This window comes from Dermacentor albipictus, chromosome 3 (assembly GCF_038994185.2).
Source record: "Dermacentor albipictus isolate Rhodes 1998 colony chromosome 3, USDA_Dalb.pri_finalv2, whole genome shotgun sequence".
Taxonomy (NCBI): domain Eukaryota; kingdom Metazoa; phylum Arthropoda; class Arachnida; order Ixodida; family Ixodidae; genus Dermacentor; species Dermacentor albipictus.
This window is the reverse complement of record NC_091823.1, coordinates 18,747,568-18,770,759: the sequence shown is the minus strand read 5'-3', so window position 1 is coordinate 18,770,759 and position 23,192 is coordinate 18,747,568. Positions and strand designations below refer to the sequence as shown.

At 47.6% G+C, this 23,192-nt stretch overlaps 1 protein-coding gene across 4 annotated transcripts in view; it reads left to right on the top strand.

The window, feature by feature from the left end:
• The window catches only part of LOC139057273 (uncharacterized), a 167,665-nt gene extending 150,847 nt beyond the window's left edge, over window positions 1-16,818 (top strand). For 3 of the 4 annotated variants that reach the window (XM_070535181.1, XM_070535179.1, XM_070535180.1), the window contains 2 exons: window positions 4,514-4,781; window positions 12,597-16,818. In XM_070535181.1, the coding sequence (XP_070391282.1) occupies window positions 4,595-4,781; window positions 12,597-14,041 (1,632 nt within the window). In that variant the 5' untranslated portion in view covers window positions 4,514-4,594 and the 3' untranslated portion in view covers window positions 14,042-16,818. The remainder of the gene's footprint in view (window positions 1-4,513; window positions 4,782-12,596) is intronic. The other variant, XM_070535182.1, reaches the window with a different exon arrangement.
• Window positions 16,819-23,192: the final 6,374 nt, after the last annotated feature.

Here is a 23,192-nt window from a genome sequence, read left to right as displayed (position 1 = left end):
TAGCAGTGCGGCGTGCACTCCTGCATTATCTGCCACGGCGCAATCCCGAGTGCCGTATCGTGCCTCGTAACTGCCAATTCTGTGTCATATTATATTGAAATGGAGTAGTTGCGGGAAGATGCCAAGAAATATGTTTATGAAATAAGTAAAAAATTGAACCTTTTTCGGTGTAGTTCTGGCGCATTCCGAGTCAATTAGTCTTCCCATCGTCCGGCAGAACTTCAGCAACACTGAGCTGGAAGCAGGACTTGCGATCCTTAAATACTTTGCGAAGGCTCGAACGAATCCACTTTCGTAGTGAAGAACGTTCGTTCCTGTCGACATGCGTTTTACTCTTCCTCTAGCGCTGGTTAATGCCACATTTCGCTCCCTACGATAACTGTGGTACGAAGTTAACGTCAACGTTTTTCTGAATAGTCATACACTGAAACATAAATGTTTGCAACTTTCGCGTAAGTCAGAAAGGGAGCGTAGGCTGAGTCGGGGCGTTTGCAACAGCTGACGTACTTGGTGGGTCGCGGGATATGGCAGAGTTTGGGAGGCATTTCCCTAATAAACTGTGCAAGTTTGCCCGGAACGCTCGACTTCTCAAACGTACCGACGTAGTTACGTCCTCAGCGTGCACAACACATTTGTGCGTGTACTGCTGAGAGGGGCGTCGCCTACAAAGTGGTTAAGGCATGCAACATGCATATTCCTTCGATGGCTTAATCACCAAGTCACTCTTCCGTGCCAGTTCTTGTTGCCGCTTGCATGTACCTTGAATAGTAAACTCGAATAATGTGTCCCAAACTCCTGATTCGCGTGATAACCGTTCGAAAACCTAATGGAGAAGTCAGTAACGTGATGTCGAAGCTGTCTTGATGAATCACAAGCAGACTCTGCGACCAGTCTGTATATATATGAACGACTTTGCATGCACGATAACCGCTATCACATTCACAGCGTCTGACGTTTAAGTCGAAGCACTGGGGAGTTGTTTTAAGTGACCGTATACGTTATTTCTGGGCTGGTATAATTTACGGATTTCATTTTTTTTTTTACCTTATTCCATTCCTTTCCTATAGTCCACCATTCACGACCCGCAGATCCCAGTGATAACGCGTCAGAGAGCGCCTCTCAGACCATTGGTAAAATACGAAAAGGAATAGCATTGTAACATATCCATTACATTATCCCAGCCCTGGTTTTCTATAGGTATCCTTGAGGTCGCTTTCAGAGGCGTGAAGTTTCCTTATTGTCGTAATGATAAAACGCGCCTGTCTCTTTTGAGTGTGAGACTGCGCCATATTCGCCACGTACCATGTCGTGGTGTTGGTGGTCGCGTCGTTATTATACACGCGCTCATGCGGTACATGGCCCGTGCCCGCCGAGGGCTTTGAAGGGATCCGTCGGTGGCGTCTTCCTCCAGATCGCGTTTGCCAGCCACGACGACTCGTTTGGCTCCCGAGCTTTAAGGGATTGCGCGCGCTCCCGGAGACTTTAAGTGCCGCCGCTGCGGCGGCCGGGGCTCAGCATCCCTCTGATGGCCCAGCCAAAAAATGAGAGCGTTGCAATCGATCCCTTGACTCTTTTCTTCCTTCATATAACGCTTTCTTTTTCTTTTATTTTCCAGCCTTCCTCCTGGTTGTTGTTTTTTCCCCCTCGCCATTCCTCAATCCGCATACACGTTTTTGTTGCTCATCTTATGCTACACACGATTGCGCTGCTGCCAATTTTGGTTCGTTAGCTGCAAATGGCAGAAAAGAATCATTGCCGTGCTTTCGGGGTGTCACTTTAAAAGAAAGGTCAGTTTTCTTAAACTATATGTATAATGCCCGAGCACATAGGGGAAAATTATAGAGCAACTCCTTCACCTTGATTTCTGGCCGTAGATGGTGCATTTGTGCTAAAAAAAAACACGACGTGTTAACTGAGTTATAGCTTATTTAGTGTGTTCATTAAGTATTCACTAGTTCGTTTGCTGATCTATCGGTAACTGAACACTCGCTCCAGCGTATGAAAATCGCCACTATAGACTTTGCGTTAAGTTTCCTGTGCTTAAATAAAAAAAATATGCTAACACACAGTAGCATAGTGTCACAGATTTTTTATATTGGAAGAAGCTTGTCTAATCAGATTACGTGCGCGACGATAAGCACCAGTGATAGCTTTGTAAAGTGGTTAGACGGTAAGGATCGGTTATCGGAAAAATACAAACAATGTACGCATGTTAATACAACGTATCGTTTGGCATTACAGGGTTAAGAAGTTATAGAGTCAGAAGATCGACGAGGCAAGCTCTAAGTGTCCTTCGCAATTTTTTAGTCAAGGCTAATCTTATAGACTGCCTATAAGTGGCATTACTGTTTTGTCTTCCACACCGGGGTTCTTATTTAACGATCTGATTTCGCGGTGGTGTTGTCCTTATGTGCTCGTGAAGAGACCTGTGTGGACTCCTTCACTCTTGCGTAATGAGCGGCCATCCCATAGTTACCGAACTGTGCTTTCGATGCTGGTGCCAGCAGATGAGACAATCTTTTTGCACTTGTGTTCGTATGTATATCGTGCTTCTTGATATTTTCTTCCTTCTTCTCCTCCATTTATTTTTCCTTTACGGAAGAATTTTGGATTTTGGTATAGCCGGCTTTGAGGTAGTTTACCTTCCCATGCTTCCACGCGTAAATTAAAACAAAAAGCAAGAACAAAGAAAAAGAACAGTTGGTGAATTGTTTTCTTTTTTTCCCGCCTGTTGCCGTGGCTTCATCGTATATGTTTCGTTTTGCTTTCCTAAGTATGGAGCACAACACCTGCACTCTCGTAATGCTTGCCGTGCCCATGAATGATACGTCCTTGTTCAGGCCCTGAATGTCCCACGCTTCATAGTCCGAGCGGGCGTCAGTCCGTTGTGCGGCGCCTCGCGCATTGCGTCGGCGGCGGAGCGTGCTCTTAATGGAGGCACCAGCAGGCCGCCGTCCTTTCTATCTTCAGATGCTCGCGGTGCGAGAACGCAGCCCTTCGGGCCCCGCGGTATTTATAGGATGGCTTTGCTCCCACTTTGCTCCCCGTGGGCGCCCGCGCCTCGCGATGCAGTGGCGATAAGAGACGTCACGTGACTCGCTGCCGATTCGCGTCGGTCCGGTTCGAACCGCCAACCGATGTGCAGCAGCTTCGACAAACCGTACATCGTGTTCGCTTTTGTGGAAGTCCGTGTGGAGGTGCATCTCCGCTCCCGCCTTGTTTATCTTTTCGTCCATTGCATAACTCTTTTCCCCAGGGCAGGGTAGGAAACCAAACCATTCCTCTGATGAACCTCGCTGTCTTTCGGTCCCCCTCTTGCATTTCTCCCTCCCTTTCTGTCGATTTCACGTATTCAAAAGGCAAATAATAAACACGAAACAAAATAAAAACACAGGGAGTGAAATAGAGCGAGAGAAAAACAGTTTTTTTGAGTAGGAATAAATCATCTTCCCTACCTTTTTTTCATGTAGGGAAGAGAAAAGGAACATGCGAATAGAAAAGAAAGAGCAGAGGCAAGCAGGGAACGTAAGTCGCGCGCGCACGTGAGAGGCAGCATGCATGTGCAACACACACACACGCACACACATGCACGCACGCACGCACGCACACAGAGAGAGAGGGGGGTGGGGGGCAAAGGAAAGGCAGAGAGGTTAGCCAGCGATAACCTCCAGTTGGCTATCTTGCGCCACGGGAGGGTAAAGGGATGCGATATGTGAGAGAGAGAAAAAAATTGAAAAAAGAAAGCGAAAAGACACCGGACTTTGTGACAAACTGTGACTTTGCACAGTGTGACGTAGGATGGGACGGTTACACCGTGTATGACTAGGAACGCCTTCGCAGACTGCGTGACAGTTCCCACAAAAACCATTCTGCATTAAGCACAGAACAGTGCTTAAACCAATAGGGTAGTTTGGGCACGTTGTTTATTGCGTGAGCAAACAGGGAAAGATGTCACTGAAAGAGGCAAGGCCGAGGAAGCGCTGGTGTAGTACATCGCCGTCCTTGTCACGTTCTGCGTGCTTCTTTCTTCGCTCCGATTGAGCGTCACTTTTTAAATGAGTGAGATGACGAACACTGAAAGCTAAAGTTGTCCGTGGAATGTATTGATATAACTGCAGCTAATCCACGAGGCGTGCAGGCAAGAGGGCGGAAATGGGCGGGGCTGCGCAAGAGAAGCCTGCGCACCATTCATTCCATGTCACACTATCAGCCCGCCCATATCCGGCCCGCCATTCTAAAGGGATGAACGTGGCTTTGAGAAGGGCTGAGTCATTTATATACCTCAGAAATTGTAATGGGGTACCCCTGGAATAGCGCATCTTGGCTGAAAAAACAAACAAACAATAGAAGCAGCTTGGTATGTGGTCCGCAATGTTGTATATAGCTAACTACGCAACAGTTATTCAGGCTTAAATGTTCAGCTTTTTACTGACGACACAGGGTGTCGAATCGTTATTGTATGTCCATTTTGTCCTCTCTCGCACCACTTCAACCTTTTCGTGTCTTTGTGCAGATGCAACTGGACGGCCGCAGTACCTACAGAGAAGCGCGGCATGAGCGGGGAACGTGACCCCACGTGACGACATCATCGGCCATGACGTCAGCGACGCCGACGGCTGCAGGGCGGCCTCACCACCCAACCTTGCTGACTCTGGTGACAGTGCTGCTGCTGCTGGGGCTTGGGACAGTCGGCGTTGCCGCTGCCGCCGATTCACCATCGACGACAGGTTGGCGCGACCTCATGACCTCGCCGCGCATGCAACGAACGAATGTCTGCTGCGGTTAGAAATACATTTTACGTAGTTTTGTGCCTTCGGGATCATACGGAAGGCAATGCGTAGTGCTTGATGATTTGTGTTGCGCACTGCCACTCGTGACCTGAAGTCTTGTCTCAGGTTTCTTTTGCAGCGTAAGCTGTTATGGGCTCATTCCCATAGACGGTTCAGTTGGCAATGTTGTGCGCCGCCGCCGCCACTGCCGCTGGTGTCCGTCGCAGCTATCACTAGTAGTGCTCTGAAGGAAGGGACCGGCCATCCCAAAACTCTATCCTCATTTTCTGTTGTTACGCTGTTCGACGATGACTTCTTGATTCGAATTCCAGGTTAGACGAATTACGGGGTACCAGATGGCCTTACAAGTGCACTACGGAATGTGTCTACAGATATCTTGCAGTCAAAACCGCGGCGGTGCATCTCCTCTCCCCCGTACTTGTTCGTTCGCCGTCACAATTAACCCTCCCCACTCCTTGAACATCTCTACTTCCATCGCTTTACTCTACGAACACGCCTATTCTCCTCTCCCGTTTGCGGTGAGGGAGAGTGAGCTATTGTAAACACTGCCAAGGAAAGCACTTGTTGCCGTCACGAAGACAAGCCACGTAGCCGAAATTTTGGCTCAGCGACATCTCTTGTTGGACCACTACTTACCACTTCGTCTCCATCTTCCTTTGAACCTCTGCCTTGTTTAAAAGTAAGCTGTTTCCTGTCACGCTTTTAACTGTCAAATGAGCTCGATGCAATGCCAGAGCTTAAGTCCTTCCTATACCACCATAGACGTAAATTAGTAAGAACTACCGATGGGGGCGAAGGGTGGGGGGCGTATATTGCAGCAAGCTTATCGATTAATTAACATGTTTACCGATGTCGCTCTTATAATATATGCTCCACGGAAAAGACGCACCCATAGTCTCCTGCTGTCGTATATTAGGCGTTAAATATTTATGGCTGTCGTTCGTTACATCCTCTTCGCACCAGGTAAAGGCCATTCTGAATCTTTATACTGTCCTTAATATTGTGGATGGGGTCAATTAGTATGTGTCGGCCCATCAGTTAAACACTAACAAGAAAGGCACGAGAATGCAGGACTCGTCCGTTTTCTTTGCGCTTCGTAATCCATGGGATTTCCACAAACTGATCCAGAGTTATCTATCCTTGTGGCATATCGACGATACTTTTGTATTGCATGATTCTATGATTTACATAACGTAGAAGTCTCACAACGAGCTGATGTGCGTCTATTCGCGTTTAATAGAGAACGCGAACACCTGTTCACTTCACATGCACGTGGTCCGCCACGTGTCTATAAGCTCGCGAAGTGGTGCAGAGAAGGATGGCATGGTTGTCAGTTGGCCTCCATTTATCTTTTCTTTTTCTTTTTTTTGCCACAAATTAGAATGCAGGCCTTCTTCAGCCGGCTATTTCAAAACGCAACGCACAACTCGGGCAAAAAATGAAGAAGGAAAGAAGAGAGTAAGTAGGAATTGTCACCGAGACTGCACGCACTGGCACAAGTCAGAAACACACAAATATAGCGTCACTACTGGCACCAGCTCCGGAAGCAGAAACTACGTTGCCTGGGGACAGTAACCCACCGAACATCAGGTTTGGCAAAAGGTAAAACTGCAAGCCAAGAAGAAAACTCAAATATACAAAACTACGCTCTCGTGCAACATGACCAACCTGTTCGAATAATAATAATAATAATAATAATAATAATAATAATAATAATAATAATAATAATAATAATAATAGTTTATTTACACACACCCAAAAGCAAAACAAAGAAACGGGCCTGCCTAAGTCCACGAGGACTTGTGCGACTAGGCCCGGCATAGTCGGTACAGCGATGTGGTTACATATCTGCATAATAGGTGCAAAGGTAGACACTTACATAATAACTCATTTTTTTCCAACTTTCAGAAGAATGGTTGATAGTATTACCCGTTAAGAGACAATGACATAGTAAACAAAGACAAACACTAAACCTTTTCTAAGGAAAAGGTTATCCCTCTGAAGCTCGTTCCTGCACGTAATAGGATTACTACGGATGAAATTCAGTGCTTTTCTTGAACGCTTTCCATTACTGACCTAAACCAGACCACTTAACGCGCCCTATATAAGATTTATGTTTACGTTAGCGCCAGAAAAAGGAGAACATCAGCAAAAGCACGATTACGTGAGATCCATATAGAAAAAAACAAGAGAAGACACAGAAAGGACCCCTGAGCTGTTTTGACCACCTTGTCGGTCGGTGGCATTAGCCTTATACCACCGCCTCCGCCTTGTGCTTTTTCGGCTTGGCAGAGCCTTATTGCGCCTCGGGCCCTGCGTGCTTGACTGAAACCCCGATCGTGCGCGAACGATGGAAGTGGTGCACGGAAACGGGCAATTTCCAGGTCGTTCCCAATCGCCAAAACAAGAATAAGCGGCGCGCCGGCTGCCGTGGGCGTCATCTGCGCGCACACACGCACACACAAACTCGCACCCAACCCTTCGCCCCCTTCTCCTCTAAACACTCACGCACGCACAGCCACCTTCGTTGCCGCGGCGCGGCGCCGTTGTCTGCAACGCCTCATACAAGGAGACGTGCCCGTCGTGGAGGCAGGGAAGGAAAACGAAGAAAGCGATCAAGGTATCAACCACTGCGCAATCGCGACCCGCCGTCGAGCGATCCGGCAGAAGGCGAAAGAAAAAAAGAAAGTAACAAAAGCGGAAGTTAAGAGACGCACCGTTCGTGTTGCGGTGAAGCCGACGATGAATCGGCGGCAGCTGTTAAGCCTAACGTGGCGTCGAGAGCGATCTCGTCCGCCCGAGCATGTGGCATGCTTTGGTTTGTGCAGCGGTACTCCGTCCACCTCCTCCTGCTTTCCTACAGCGCCCAGGGCAACGTGTGTACGCCGCTGCAAGGCGAATTTCTCTCGCCTGATATTATACGTGTAGTATACGAAACGGCCTTCACCTACCGCGCCTTGCACCTATACGCTGGTATCGCCCGCAGATCTCCAGCCAGCGTTTATATAGGCTAAAGACGGCTCCGTTTTGCGAGCAAGATGTCGCTTTAGTTTGCAGAATACGGAGTTCTCTCTGTGTAGGTCTGCGTTCTTGGGTGACCCTCTTTTTCTCTTTTTCTTTTTCATTACCCTTATAGTCCCACTGCACAGTTTCTATCCTGTACGAAAATGCCCCTCATTCTCCGTCTTCCATCTTCTTCCATGTTTGAGGGAAACATCTTTCGTCGTCATACGTGGCCTCTCTTCCGCTTCACGCTTTTATGGCCATGTTTTCACTTCCCCTGATTGCCCGCCGCCCCGGTATTATATTACTGACCTCGCACGCCCTGCGGTCGGGTTGCAGTGCGCACCTTTTCTGCGTAGTATACGAATCCTTGTATTTATTTGCGGTATATTTCCTCCTGGGCCTCGTGCACGTTGGCCGGTATTCATTCCTCTTTCCACCCCGGACTCCCTCGTCTCCTAACCCTCCTACGGATCCTTACACCCAGCTTTGTTTGTGTGCTCGGGGCGCATAGTCGACGCCTATATATATTACACCCGCACCGCGAAGGTCCCACGAGCGCGGCTGGCTCAACCGAGCTTGCCGCTATACGCGCGTCGTCCTCAAACACACACATCTCAGTCGTGCCTGCTGCATACGAAACTAAGTCCGTTGATTTCTCTTTTTATCTATCCACGGAAAGAAGGAACAAAAATTCGCCCGCCCCACCGCGCCTGCGCCGGATATACTTTTTTCGTCATCTGCCGGCCCTGACCATCTGCTTTTCGCGCCTTCCCCTTCCTAGGCCAGTTTCGTTCTCTTGTGTTCTTTTTTTCAATTTGATTGTTCTGCTTCCGTACGTACGCAAAACCACGTATACGCGCACGCATTCCCAAGGAGGAAGGATTAGGTTAGCACAGGCCATACTCACATGCCCTTGTACCGCCGTGTGTATGGGTATAGTTGGAATCGCTGTTGTGTCGCACGGGCCTGCCGCGCAGGCGTGGCATATATTTATTTTAACGACGGCATTACCTCTTGCGAAGCGTCACTGAGGTAGTTTTTGTAAGTTGCATGCAATTTGCACTTTAGGCCACCGGTGCTATAACTAGTGCAGGAAGGAAGCGTTTATGCATTTTATTTTGTTGTGCTAGCTCTTTGTAAGTAAGTAAGTAAATAAGTAAGTAAGTAAGCGAGCGAGCGCGCGCGCTTGTGTGTGTGTGTGTTTGTGTGTGCGTGTGTGTGTGTGTGTGTGTGTGTGTGTGTGTGTGTGTGTGTGTGTGTGTGTGTGTGTGTGTGTGTGTGTGTGTGTGTGTGTGTGTGTGTGTGTGTGTGTGTACGTGTGTGTGTGTAATTACCGCATGTAGATATAACGCAGCAGAAGCAGAACTGCGGTGATGAGACAGAACTGAGTTGACTCCTTCGACAGGAATCGTGGAGCACTCAACAAAATTAAGGGCATGCGGGATGGAGTGGAGTGTATAGCTTCTCCTTGCCTGAGATTATTCACCGAAGAAAAAAACGCCGTATCCCGAATATACACGGCGCTTGGCCCCTGACTGGATATCCTCCCATGCTATTTAGGAATAAAAGATTGCTATTCCACTTTTATTTTAATTATCTTGTCTCGTTCTACGTAAACACCATGCAGCAGTAGCCGATATACGTGCTTCTTTCGAACAGCGCAGACGACGAGACAGGTGATACGATAAGGCCAGCACACCTGTCTTGGTCGTAACGTAAACCAACTAGCTCAGCCTAGAATGAACTCTCGTGCTTCTTTCAATGTTGTGTAACTTGGGAGAGAAGACCGCTTGGTTGTGCACAGAACGCTGCGAAGCCGTTTCTTTTTTTAAATTGACGCGTGACTAAACAAATGTGCATGCCGTGTCACATCAGTAGTAGCACAGGTCACTGACCAATGGAAAAAAGAAAGAAGAAAAATACGATATTTCGTAGTCTGTGCAGATATCTTGTTCACAAGGAGCCGGTCACCACAAGATATGTTTATGCTTGAACATTCATCCCATGCAGGGTCCGAGAATAGGCGTTGTCCACCAAACTGCCTTGCGCACTGTATAGCTCTGTTTAGCGTGTTTTCTGTTCTTTTACTAACCAATGATTCCCGGCATATATAGTCTTGCTGATACGTTCCTTTTCGAGATAATAGATTTTGCCTCGTACCAGTTTATCGCGCGGCGCGAGTTTTGAACGTGTTCTGCTGTGGCAGTTGATGCTGCACGGATCTTGCCAAAAACCATGCGTCATGAAATATCATGATTTTACCTGCCCAGACGGTGTTCCGTTGGAACTCCTGACTACTGCAGGGGTGCCACAGTTCCGAGTGCACGTAAAGCAGGGTCCGTATATGACAGAACAGGATTGCACGTATGGGAACGTGCACCTATCCATTATTCTATATGCTTGATCATTCCAAGCTTTGTGCGATACGTTAGGAAAAAAAATTAACTTGCATCGCTAGACTTCCGCCCAAAAGTAAAGCAAAGAGCAAAAGCACCTTTGCATGCGAGATATGGATTTTCTGGAATCGGCGGCTCAAGGACCAATCGCCTGATTGCATCCGTAGATATAAGTGCTGCAGCGCTTTATTTATTCTCTTACCTAATATTTTTATTGTTTCCAAAAAAAAAATCGCTTTCTTAACATCATGAAATATAAGACATATATGTCGTTGTTCTTTTACCCCGTTTATTTTTTAATCTTGAACTTCCAGGATAGCGACGAACGTGGTCACATTGCATAGACTACTTCGGAATAGCTGCTTGCGCATACTCCCTAGCTGCTTACGTGAGCTTTCAGCCGTACGTCATCTTTAACAAGCTACTTTCCATTCGCTCTGCCAATGTGCATCTGTGCCTGAACGACTATCGCATGGAATACTTTAGAGCCCGTACGTATATATAAGTATATCCACGCTATATATCACGGCATGAAAACCGCGCCCGCTCCTTTGGGTGCCATCATCGCCAGGAAATGGCCGCTCCCGTGCGCCACTTCGGTTGGCGATCGGCCGTAATGACGGTCAATCGCGGCTACGGGAGAGCGTACTTCGAACAGCTAGGCTGTCAACTTTTACTGTACTTTGGGATGGACTAGAACTGCTGCAGGCTCCTTCTACTCCTTTTTCTTCCTTTCTTTTTTGTTTGAAAGGGGGTGAAGGATGCGAGAAAGAGGGAAGCTATACCAAAAATGCCTATAACCTGTCAGGAATGCCGCAGGCTTCGAAGTTAGTTTGCCAGAGCATCTCGCGAGACGCTTCTCCATTGCACAGAACGAAGAGTCGCAGTGCCAAGGATTAAGATGATCAAGTATTTTCTTTTTTTCCATGCCGTCCAGTATATACGGCGGCATGCACATGTAACCAAGTGCTTTGGGCAAGGAAGGGGAGAAAGCAAGCTGGAAAGGCGAGAAGAAGAGAGGAGGTGAGCGGTGGTTCATCGTCGTGTCGACCGTTCGTTAGTTGGACGCGCCAAATGCATTGCGAGATGGCCAGGTTGGCGCTCCTGTCTAGTGTATCTTCCTGCGTGGTTGGTAAGGAGCAGCAAGACAAAGCTAGGTGCTTCATGCAGCCAGCTGTCTTGTTCTTTTTTTTTTACCTTCACCTGAATCAGCGCATACCATCTCCTGTGAAAGCGAAATGCTTTCTTTGCCTCTCTCGGCCGTCTTCGTGGTTGGCAGCAGTCGGGGATAGGGCTTGCGATACAAAGATGCCGATGGAAAGCGCGCGTATTGTTGCGCGACCGAGCTGCTGGGAGTGGCGGGAGGGAAGGAGGGGGACTGTCGCGCGTGAGCTTTCCTTCGTTCGCTCGCTCTAAGCTTGGTGCGTGTAATGAGCTATCTCACGTATTTTTATCTGGAGAGCCTTATTGCTTAATTCAGGTCTGAACATGGTCAAAAAGTGACTTGTTGCGAAATTCAGAAGTAATTTTCTGGAAAAATACTTGATTTCATTGTCAAACATTACTTTTAGTATAATCTATAGCAAAAAGAAGAAATGGTGAAAAAAAAAAGATATTGTGGCTGGAACGTTAACGGTTTTTATGCAAAAAATGTCTGAAAGTGCGCAAATTTACCTCCAACCTTCTTTTGTTTCTTCGCTGAAACTTGAAAGAGCGCTTCTGTCGACAAAAATTTTCTTTCCGAGAGTAATACTTTGATGAAACGACATTCACACAATGATCATCTAGCCGGTCTACCCAATTTTCTTCCAGAAGAATCGGTGATGGCGTCGCCTTAGGGGTCTGGAGACGTTTCGCGTCGAATGACCCAACGTTTCTAGTTACTAGTTACTCTATCCGTTGGCAGTGAGGCTCACCTCATGGTGGCTGTCTAACGGGTCAATTAATTTCTTTTGTGTTCTTCAGTAATGAACTGGTCCGAAAAATTATTTTGGTAAAATGCTTCTTAGAGGGCGCTTTACAGCTTCCAGCGTATAACCAAACTTTGCAATGGGGCTTAGTGAAGGGCTGTTTAAGGCGTCTAAAAAAGTTCATGCCGTTTGTAAGTTTATGGTTCTGCGCATTTCTACTCCATCGTGTGCTCAGAAATCGTGCTTACATATCGTAAACTTTCTTCTTATTTCACGCTAGACGTGTGCTGGGAGATTGTCCTATAACCAAGCAGGTATGATGTACTCCAGAAACGGTTCCTTGTAACAAGAAAAATATATTTTTGGTAATATGTTCCCCAACCATGAAAAAAACGAGATGACGCTGACTGTGTCGGCAATGACACGGGCGGACGTATGAATGGCGCTGACGTTCCTAAACTGTCTCAAGTTCCTTCTTTTCTTTCTACTTGCAGACGCCAACGCTGTCACGTCAGCTGGAGAGAGCGCTACGCCAACCGCTGCACAGACGGTGAAAAATGACACAAGCAGCTCACCGACTCCGACTCCAGCGTTACCGCCGGACAATGGAACAGCAACGTCCTCGCTGCCCTCCACGCAAGCCACCACGTCGGCGCAGATACACGAGCAGACACCTTCGCCTACCCCTGGTCACCAAACAAGTACCACAAGCTCTGAAACGTCAACGGTGTCGGTGACGCAGGACTCGAAAACAGAACATCCTTCGACTGCTGTCACAACAGAGGCAGTAACAACAATTACAACAGTACCCGCTGTCAATCATACAGAAGAAACAACCCTGGCAACAAGCACTGATATCGAGGGTCACCAGCCGAATGCTACCAACGGAAGCGAACCGATGTCATCATCGGCGACCACTATAACGACGGTGGCTCCGACGACACTATTACCGACGACGACGACGACGACGACAAGGCGCCGGCTGCCTGAGGTCCCCGAGGAAGACGTTGTCATGAAGTCTACGCCCACCCAGCGACGACTGCTGCTGGTGCTGCGCGGCAATTGCAGCCACGACAGCCTCAAGAGCGACGTCGAGGGCGCCTTCCGGAACCTGACGAGCTCCGCCGAGAATATCAGCGTCACTGACATCCACTGCACCACGCTGCTGGATGTGAACGTGACGCTCAAGGCCGGCGAGCTGCAGCTCAAGCAGCTGCTGCGCAACTTGAGTCTGGCCGGCACCCTGCAGCTGGGCGGCGACAGGCACTTCCTGCTGACCGACTTCTCGGTCAAGGAGCAGGTCTCCACCGACGGAGCGCGCACGGTCCGCTCCCGCTGGGTCCCGACGCGCGAGGAGCTCATCATCTACGTTGCCGTCGCGGTGCTCTTCGGCATTGTGCTCATCATCGCCTGCGTGGTCTGCAGCATCCGCTGCTGCCGCCGACAGCCATCGAAGACGCTCGACTTCCTCGACACGCCGCGCCTCAACCTGCGTCTGGAAGACTACACGCTGACGCGGATACCGCGACCGCATACTGTGTACGCTGATCACTTGCGCACGCCCGACCAGGAGCTAGGCGTGGTGCAGGCCTTCGACACGTGCGTGGTCCCCCTGGAGGATGTGATGCCTCCGCCGCCTCCAGCGCCCACCGTGCCCGCGCCGCCGTGCCCGCCGCCCAGGCGACCCGCCGAAGGCTGGAGAACCGAGCCACTGATGACGTTCGGTGGCAAGCACACCAAGGCGTCGCCCGCCAACGGCCTCAAGGTCGCCCGCAGGAGCGCCACACGAGCCGAAGAGGAAGACGACGACGAGTCTTCCCTCAGGGGAAACGGCGCGCTGTCCACGTCGACAGAGCGACTGGCCCGGAGGGACTCTGGTCGCCGGCAGGGAGTCGACAATCCCATCTACTTGGTGGACCGCAGGAAGTCCAAGGGCTGAGGAACTGAGCGCTCTGTTCCGCTCTGTCATTCTCTTCGAAATTTCGAGCCTACTGCGTGGACCTGAAGACGAACTTTGCACCGCCAGCCGTCAGATGACGGGCTTCACAGACTGGCGGCTCCCGCTTTTTCATCTTGGGGGTGTTCCCTGCGAGTGTGGAAAGAAGTAGGCTCGCTATAGGTCTTAAGGCTGCCGAAGCCACTGTTTGCGGTGGCGTGGCACTGGCCGGGACTATATACTGTGCACGTCTACGAGAGGTTGTGCTATAGGAAGGAACTTAGGTGAAAAATGGAATGCTATGATAAACAAGTCTCGCAGCGATCTTACCCTTGACGTGTCGCCAACATTGGCCAGCATAGAGAGAGGCGCGTCGTCTTCTTTGGGGCCTATACTTTACACACAGCTATCAAGCACGTTGAGAGTGTCCGACACTTTGCGTTGTGCTCGGATACGAGCGTAATTGTTGTGTAAACGTGTTCCCTTTTCTTTTTTGCCTGAGGCCGCCTTTTAGTCAGACTCTTGTTTTCTTAATTTGCTTTTGTTCCTTTCTTTTTCTGCCGTCTCTATTTACAAGTCGTAGCATATGGATGAGTATCTTCTAGTTTTTTTGTTCGTCGCTTGACGCTTAGCTTTGACCAAGAGCGCGTACTTATAGGCAACGTGTAAAACAGCTCGCAGTGTTCTTCTTATGGTGGTTTATCCATGGTCCCGACTGGTGATGGTTAGCGCCGTTGTTTGTTATGTCTCAGAGAAGAAATGGCCTCAGAAGTAGAGGGGGAAAAAAGAAAAGCTAACTCCCTGCCAATTGCAGTCAGAGGCCTTGATTATTGGTAGTCTGTGGGTTCAGTGTTGCGTGTCCCCTAGTACTTCCAACTCTGCATGAGTGTATAGCCGTGGTACTTGAGTCGACCATTCTGTATATGCGAGCATTTGTTGAAGTCTCTCTTTGACTGAAACGTGGGCATTATTTTGCCGGTGACCTGTCAGGTAGCAGAGGCACCGCTAACATGAACACGCATGTTCCTGCTACCGACACCGAATTTAATAGAAATGAGCGTCTTCGCATTACTAAGGTTTGCAAAAACTAGTCTGTAGCATGACAAAACGCATTTGCCCCATCCGTCGCTAGGAATATGAAACACTCGGCAGGGGACATCAAGAGCGCAGTTCGTCTTCCACGGACTTGTTACGAGGTGTGCCTTCGGTTGCGCTGGAGAATTCTACATGTTTGGCTAAGTCGTATTCCGCCATAATGTCAGCTCTGACTGGTCCAGAGGGCTTCTGGGGTGTGTCTGATTGGCTCAAAATGCCGCCATTAGCGAAATTCCTCCAATATGTAGGAATTTCACGATGTCCTGATATGCATCTCCGGGTCTAGTCCGATGCTTTTCCTTTCCGCGCTTCGTCAGGGGACCTAGGAACGAGAGAAAGGAATCGCTACACCATACCGGCCCTGCTTTTCCATTTTTGTCAAGATTTTTTCATTCAGATTCACGGATGGGGGTGAAACGCGAAAGCACCAGTGTACTTAGATTTAGGTGCACGTTAAAGAAGCCCAGGTGGTCAAAATTTCCGGAGTCCCCTACTACGGCGTGCCTCATAATCAGAAAGTGGTTTTGGCACGTAAAACCCCATAATTTTTTTCCTTGAGATTCATAAAATATTGAAAGTATGTTAAGACAACAAGGCATTCCATATTTTGCTTTCGCACGATATTTAATTTCTCTCGAATTCAAATTTTGGGTGGCCGCTTGCTCGGTATTTCACAGCATCCTTAATCCCCTCGTTACCGCTGTAGTGACGCCAGAGAATATTCGCATTTCCTTTCATTTATCCTTCTATACGCATCGTACGCCGCAGCTCTGGTTATTGCGAGCACCTGACATTGCCACACATCATCTTTAAGCAACAATTTTTTTTCGTAATCTATTCGCAGGCTTAAGCATCCCAGTATCCTCAGTGTTGTCTGTGTCCGTGTTCAGCGCGTAGTTACGACGTCTCCCTTATTATTTTTGTCCAAAATGCTTTGAAAATACCATGTTTATGGATGTGAATGAATGTTTTCTTTCTTTAACCTAGCTTGTTTGCGAAATCGCAGTCTAATATTGAGCGTATAATTTCTTTTATTAGTTGATGTTTAACCCACGGGCGACATTTATGTGTGGAAGCACCAGTACATTGGCACACTGCACACTTTTTGCCATTTCCTCGAATTCGCGTTTTTACTTTCCACTTTTTTTTCATTAGAAACGGCTACATCACTGCACGTGTTTTTGGGACATCTTTGTCCAACGTAGAGAGATAGAGAAACAATCTCTCCAAAGGGGAGAGTCCTTGGGCATTGCACGTACAAACTGTTTCGCTATCTCATTCCTCTACCCTCACTTCCAAGCTCAGTGTATAATTCCGAGCTACGTTATATAGTTCATCTGTTCATGTTGCAATGTACAATGTTGGTTGTGTATGCGTATAATTTTATTTGGTATGCCTTCTTTTGCTTGAACAAGTGTCCAGGTTGACCTTGAGCATTGCTTCATATGTACTGCGTGCGTTTCCGCCTCGTGCTTTCGAAGAGTCCAGCGATATGTACCCCAAGATGCCATATGTAACCACAGACACACTTACACACATACAAGTAAGGAGCAGAATGAGAAAACACACAGTTATAGAAGTAATAAGAGTGGAGTCGTTCCGTTACTTTTGTATTCACAGATGTACATGTGACAATAAATGTCATTGTACTACATTAGTACGAATAAATGTGGCGCGTGGCGTGGTGTGGTGCACCAAGTTTTTATTCAACGTCAGTGGCCGTATCCACACGCCGCTGCGGAATGACCCCAGGCTGGCTTGCTCGAGCGACTTGGACGTCGTTCGAGCTGGCGATGAGGTAAGACGGGGCCTGACAGTTTGTCTCTTCTGCCTGTCCGGCGAGCGCTAGGCCGCGATATTATATAGCGATGCCTTCCGTTCAATATTGTGCCACAGTTATCATGTGCCGGCTGATCCCATTAATAATGCGGGCGGAGCTTTGCTCTCACCACCGACTAAGAGCGAAAAGCGCTCAAAAGGAATAGCACCGGAAAAGGCGTCGCTTCACAATCACCCCCCCCCCTCAAAAAATATTAATAAAGAAAGAAAAAAAAACAAAAATACAAACTGGGGGTTACAACAGTAATATACATCGATTAAGTGTCAGTCATAGAGAGCGGGTAAAAGTAATTTAAACAGTAATTAAAATATACAAACTGGGTGTTACAACAGTGAATTACATCATCAAAGTGTCAGTCATAGAAAACAGGCAGAATTTGTACCGTAGTATAACATTCCGGCAATTCATTTCGAAATTACATCAATAACGTGGCATTGATAGAAAACAGATAAATTAATAATTTTAACAGTAACATAACGTTTCGGGCAATAACTCTTCTAATTCATGAAAAACACTCGAATCCATAAAACAGATTGTATGTGGCATATCTACTAGCTGATTAAAAAATAAAATGAGATAGATGTACAAGGATGGAAGCGAACATAAATATTCAGGCTTGTAATGACGTCGTTATGCATTTTTCGAAGGTTTCAGCTGAGGTTGTTAAGAACGGCCAGCTGCGGTGCAAGTTTGCCAGCCATTTACGCCAGTGGTAGCAACCTCATCTTGGAATTCCGCCGCCAACCTCTAGTCACGGCGTGACTAAGGGTATTGTTCATGACTTTGTGTCATGAACAATACGCGCTTTCTCCACTCTCCGTCGCTTCAGCTAGGATGCGTTCGACGAAGCAGGCTTTGTGCTGAAACCGTCACCGTTGCGCTCTAGGCTCGTCGCCGTTGTGACTGAAGGAGTTCGACGAAGCAGGCTTTGTGCGCAACAGCACAACGCCGACCTGATCTGCTACGGGTGGGGGAGTTGACGCGGGAACGCCGGCGCAGGCTCCTTCCCACACACCGACCAAGACGCAAGACAACGCGCTACCCGGAACGGCTCCGAGTTCTACGAAGCCCCTCTGACGTCGGCTTCGGACCATCGCACCTGCGTGTGTGCGTGTGTGTAACCCGTCCCGGAGAGAGGCGGCCTGTTTAAAATGACTGAACGAACGTTCGCGTCACCTTGTATCGGGAGAGGACCGAGTGTTTAAAAACCGCTGTTGTGCGGCTGCTCAGGTAACTCTCTCTCAAGCAATCATGTTAGACTGATATAAATACTGTAAATAAACCCTCATTCCTCGTTCTCGATGAGAAGCAGTCCTTCCCTTCATCAACGTCCTCAGCGTGGATAATTTGGACGACGGCATGGGCCAGCTACCTTCTAATTCATGCCCGACTCCAATCTTGACAACGGATCACGAGCGATGGGATTGAACCCCCAATCATAACAAGGTGCACTGCATAACAGATGATGGCAGGGCGTTCCAGTCTCTTACAGCTCGAGGTAGGAATGAATATGCATATGCGTCGATATGTAGCTGTGGCAAAACGAACACTTCATGCGTTTTCCTGAAAATTTGCTTTTTTTTTAGGAGCTAAGTAACCTGCAATGTCGATGTTGAAATGGTGTTTAGAAAGCAAAAATAGGAATTTTAGTACTGCCACTAGGCGCCGCTGGGATAGAGGTGGTAGTTGAAGCAGGTTTAAAATCTCTTGTTACCGAGTCGGCGGAGAAATACTTGAACGAAATAAACCGTGCAGCCCTTCTTTGTACCCTTTCGAGTTCGTTTATTAGACCCACTTGAACGGGTCCCATACTAACGCTGGTCTCACACAGGTAAGAAACGAGGTTAGTTTGACAAATTGAGGTGCAAGCTTCAACTCCTGCGCAGAAACCAAAGTTCTTTTTTTTTTTCCGGCAGTGCTCGTGATATTTGTGATAAGCGTTTTCCAGCTTAGGTTCTTTGATGGTTATTCCTAGGTATTTGAATGTATCAACTGTAGCGAGTATTCGGGAGCTCACAAATTATTTGTGATCTAGGGCATTTTTTCTCTTGTCGGATACCTTGAAAACAACTGTCTTTTGTTCATTTATCTTCATTTTCCAGTTTTCACGCCACATTTCAATGGTAGCAAGAGCATCACTCGCCGATTTTTGATCACTGACGTCATTAATTTCCCGGTAATGTAGACAATCATCTGCGTACAAATGTATGGTGATGTCTTCATTAATAACGGAACTGACATCATTAATGTATGCCAAAATTAAATCATAACCTAAAACAGACCCCTGCGGTACGCCTGAGCTCCCAGGTACAGTGGGGTAGCCAGAAATTTCGTTCGGGGGGTAAAGGAGGAAGGGGGGGGGGGGGGTGCTCACGTTGCAGCTCGGCCTCCTCCTTATAGAATTTGTCGAGGGATCTAATGCATGAATAATATCTCCATTTCCATTGCCAAAGATGCTGTAAACGAATTCTTTAACGCCACGTGCTGTCAAGACAAGTAAAATATGCATTTTTTCATAAGAGAATGTACTCTTATGTTTCAAAAATCGTGCCCAATATTACTGATATCAATGCTTCCATGTTTTCTGTTTATTTAATAAGTAAAGCAAATGTCACACGAACTTTAGAACTATATCACTTTGAAACCAGCAAAGCAGTGCATTCCCCTGATATCAAAAATGTAAAGGCCACGACATGAACCAGTTCAGGACATATATTTTAATGAAACTTTGGCATTCAAGAACTTTGTTTACGTATTTTTACATATGCAACAGTCAGGGAAAATCTCAATGACGCTGTCCTTTGTTCCAATGTATTGCGCAGGAGCAGCTGTCACCGATCGTGTATTGTGAGTAATTGCACCGATATTATAGTCGCAACAGAGAGCACATAAAAAGCAGTTCTGCAAAATATACGAGGGTGAGTCAAATGAAAGTGAACCAATGCGAATATATGACAAATGGGGTACTTTATTTAAAAATAGTCTCCATGGGCATTTAGACATTTGTCCCACTGACTAACAAGTCGCGTGATTCACGTCTCATAAAACTTGTTGGGTTGCTGCTTCAAAAATTCTTTAACTTACTTTTTCACGTCATCGACCGACACGAATCTGGTTCCCTTGAGCAGTTCTTTCAAATGCCCCAAAACGTGGAAGTCGCAAGGCGACAGGTCTGGGCTGTATGGCAGATGTCGCAGCGTTTCCCACTTGAACTTTGCCAGTTATGCGTTAGCCACATCAGCGACGTGGGTACGGGCATTGTCATGGAGCAAGATGGCCCTAATCCCGAATTTTTCACGTCGTTTGTTTTTGATTGCGACACGCAGCCGATCCGTCGTTTCACAATATCGGAAACAATTGATAGCCTCTCCAGGTTTAGCAAATTTAATCAGTAATGGCCCTTGACGATCGAAAAAAGAAAGGTCAGCACCTTTCCGGCAGAAACAACGGCCTTTGCTTTCTTTGGGGGTGTGAATTCGAATGTTTTCACTGTAAGCTTTGCGGTCGTATTTCAGCCTCGTAGTAGTGGCACCGTGGTTTGTCCCCGGTCACAACTGCAGACAAGAAGTCGTCATCCTCATTGTGATACCGGATTAGATGAGTCAAGGCAGCGCCGAACCTCTCCGTCTTCTGGCGGTGGTTCAAAATCTTGGGCATCCATTGCACACACAAAAGCCGATAACCGAGATGTTCATAAATTATAGTGTGACCCGAACCGTGACTGCTGTTCACACCCACTGCCATGCTTATATTGTCTAATCAGTTCATCAACCTTTGCAGTTGTGTTAGGGGTGATTGCACGGTGATTTTGGCCCGGTCTTGGATCAGATTTGCGCAACTTTCATGTCCTTCTTTAAACCGCTTGCTCCAACGCTTCACATGCAGTGGCCAATGAAATGCAATGTTCAACGTACACGGCAGCCATACAGTGACTAATTTCTTTTTGGGAAACACCTTCAGCTGTCGAAACGTCATGACACCACGTTGTTCAACTTTTGGAGTGTCCATTATGTCACGCAACCATGTTCGACCCAGTTTATGAGAGCATTACAGAGTCTTTATCCTCACACCTGCGTATCACTTTTGTAAATGAGAGATGCCTCTGTGCTACGCGCATGCCTCCCACACAATGAACGGAACCATTAATGCGCGGGATGAGTTGGCTCACTTTCATTTGACTCACCCTCGTACATTAGAAATGCGGCGATACAATGGAATATACAAATGCGAAGATACAACTTGATAAAGGGCAAAAAAGTGCCACTGGAAACAAAGTTCACTGCAAATATACACAAAACCTCGCAACAAAATATTTAAATATACGTATAAGTCTCCAATAAATCCACGTATCTAAGAAATAGTCACTGTATATAATGCGTCAAACAAGGCAAATAAACATGTTGCGCAACCACAGATTCACAGATCGCAGCACCCCCTTCCTCCACTCCCCCTGATGTATCGCGCGCGACAGGAGGCGGCGCACTTCCTCCCCGCTTTTCTCCATTGCGCTCACAAGACTGAGCCACCATCGTCGGCTCAACCATGCCAACCACCCCCCCTTCCCTATGCTTTCACTCGCACATACAGCATGCGGCGCGCGGTCACGATGTTATCGCCCTTGGACTTTATACGGAACATGAGGGAGACGGCGACGGCAGGAATGCGCCTCCATGGAGTGCCCACATAATTTCTATCGCAATAATATAATGAGAGTATACGGCAACTGAAGCGTCCCGTGGCCCGTTACTTTCCGCAAAAGAAGAAGTAACAAAATCAAACTTTCACCATGCGACAATTGGCTGCGCCGCAACAATGTCTTTTTTTTCTTTTTCTTCTTCTGTGGGGCCGGGCCCCCGAAATGAAAAACACGCAGAGGAAAGCATGTTGACCACAATAGAATGCCTACTTTGGGCACGTAATGTAGCTACAAAGTGAATATCGAAGAAAACGTGAGGCGCTTGGTCCACAGAGAACCATACGCATAGTGCTCGGTATCGTACACCAACGAGGCAAAATTTTCCGGAGAGGTTGCGCTCAAGCGAACGCGTTGCAAACCGTCGAGTGCCCACAGTGATGGCGGCGAGCGTCCGTTGTTTCTTTTTCTCGTCTGCTAGCCAGAAAGCGTCCAAAACTCTGCTAGGCGAAGATCCACTCGGCCAGAGAAAACGAACGCGCATCGAAGTGCGCCCCGCGGTGGTTGGGGCAACACAAGAAAAGCGCATGCGCTCTTTCTGGCTCAGGCAGCCCGCGAGTAGCGAGAAAAAAAAATGAAGAGATTGAATGCGTTCTCGCGAATAAAAGTCAAATTAGAAAAATAAATAAAAACGTTGTCACCTTTGCTGGATTTAGTGTGTTGACATGGATGCTCTGGCGCAGGTGAAAAAAATATATTGATATTCTTTTCTGTGACATGACGGCAAAAATGAACCACCACAACGCTTCGTCTCATCGGACCTCGCTGCGTGCTTTGTCAACTTGTCTGATAGTATGTTGATTTGACTTGTCTAATTGTATGGTCCGATATACGACTTTAGAAAAGTCAATACACCTAATTGGCGTCAAATGTTTATAACAACATTAAACCCACAAAGTTCCGGAACTGAAAATCTAAAGCCCAACGTTGGAAATGTCATGCACCTTTCACATGAAAAGTTTATCAGAACTTTATACACACAAAGTTTCGGAATTGAAATCCATGCACTCCGTAGATTCCGCGGCCTCCGCGAGATGCCGCGACGAGCCCGCTCGCCATCACAATGCCTTTGAAACTTTGTGCTCGGACGGGGCTCCTTGCTAGTACACTCTACTCCTTGCGTTACGTGACTCTCGGTGCATGGGCGTTGCCGCGAAATCCAGCCCGATTTCGCAATATTCGTGCTGAAATGTCTTCTCGAGCGTGAAAAAGACAGTCTATGCAAAATTCAGCATGACTTCCAGCGCCGGGGTTTGTTTTGGTCGGCGGTGCATGACAGCACGAAAAAGTGTTGGGGGGGGGGGGGGGGGCTGAAGCACCATAAGCGCCCCCCCCCCCCACTTGGCTACGCCCCTGCAGAGGTAGGGTGATCAATTTTATGCCATTCACTTCCAGATGCTGCGTTCTAGCGGACAGATATGCGTGGATCCCTTCTACCAAATTGCAATTAATTCCCATTTGTGCCAGTTTACTGATTAATAGAGAGTGAACGAATTATTTTCAAGTAGTGGGCTACCCATTCCTCA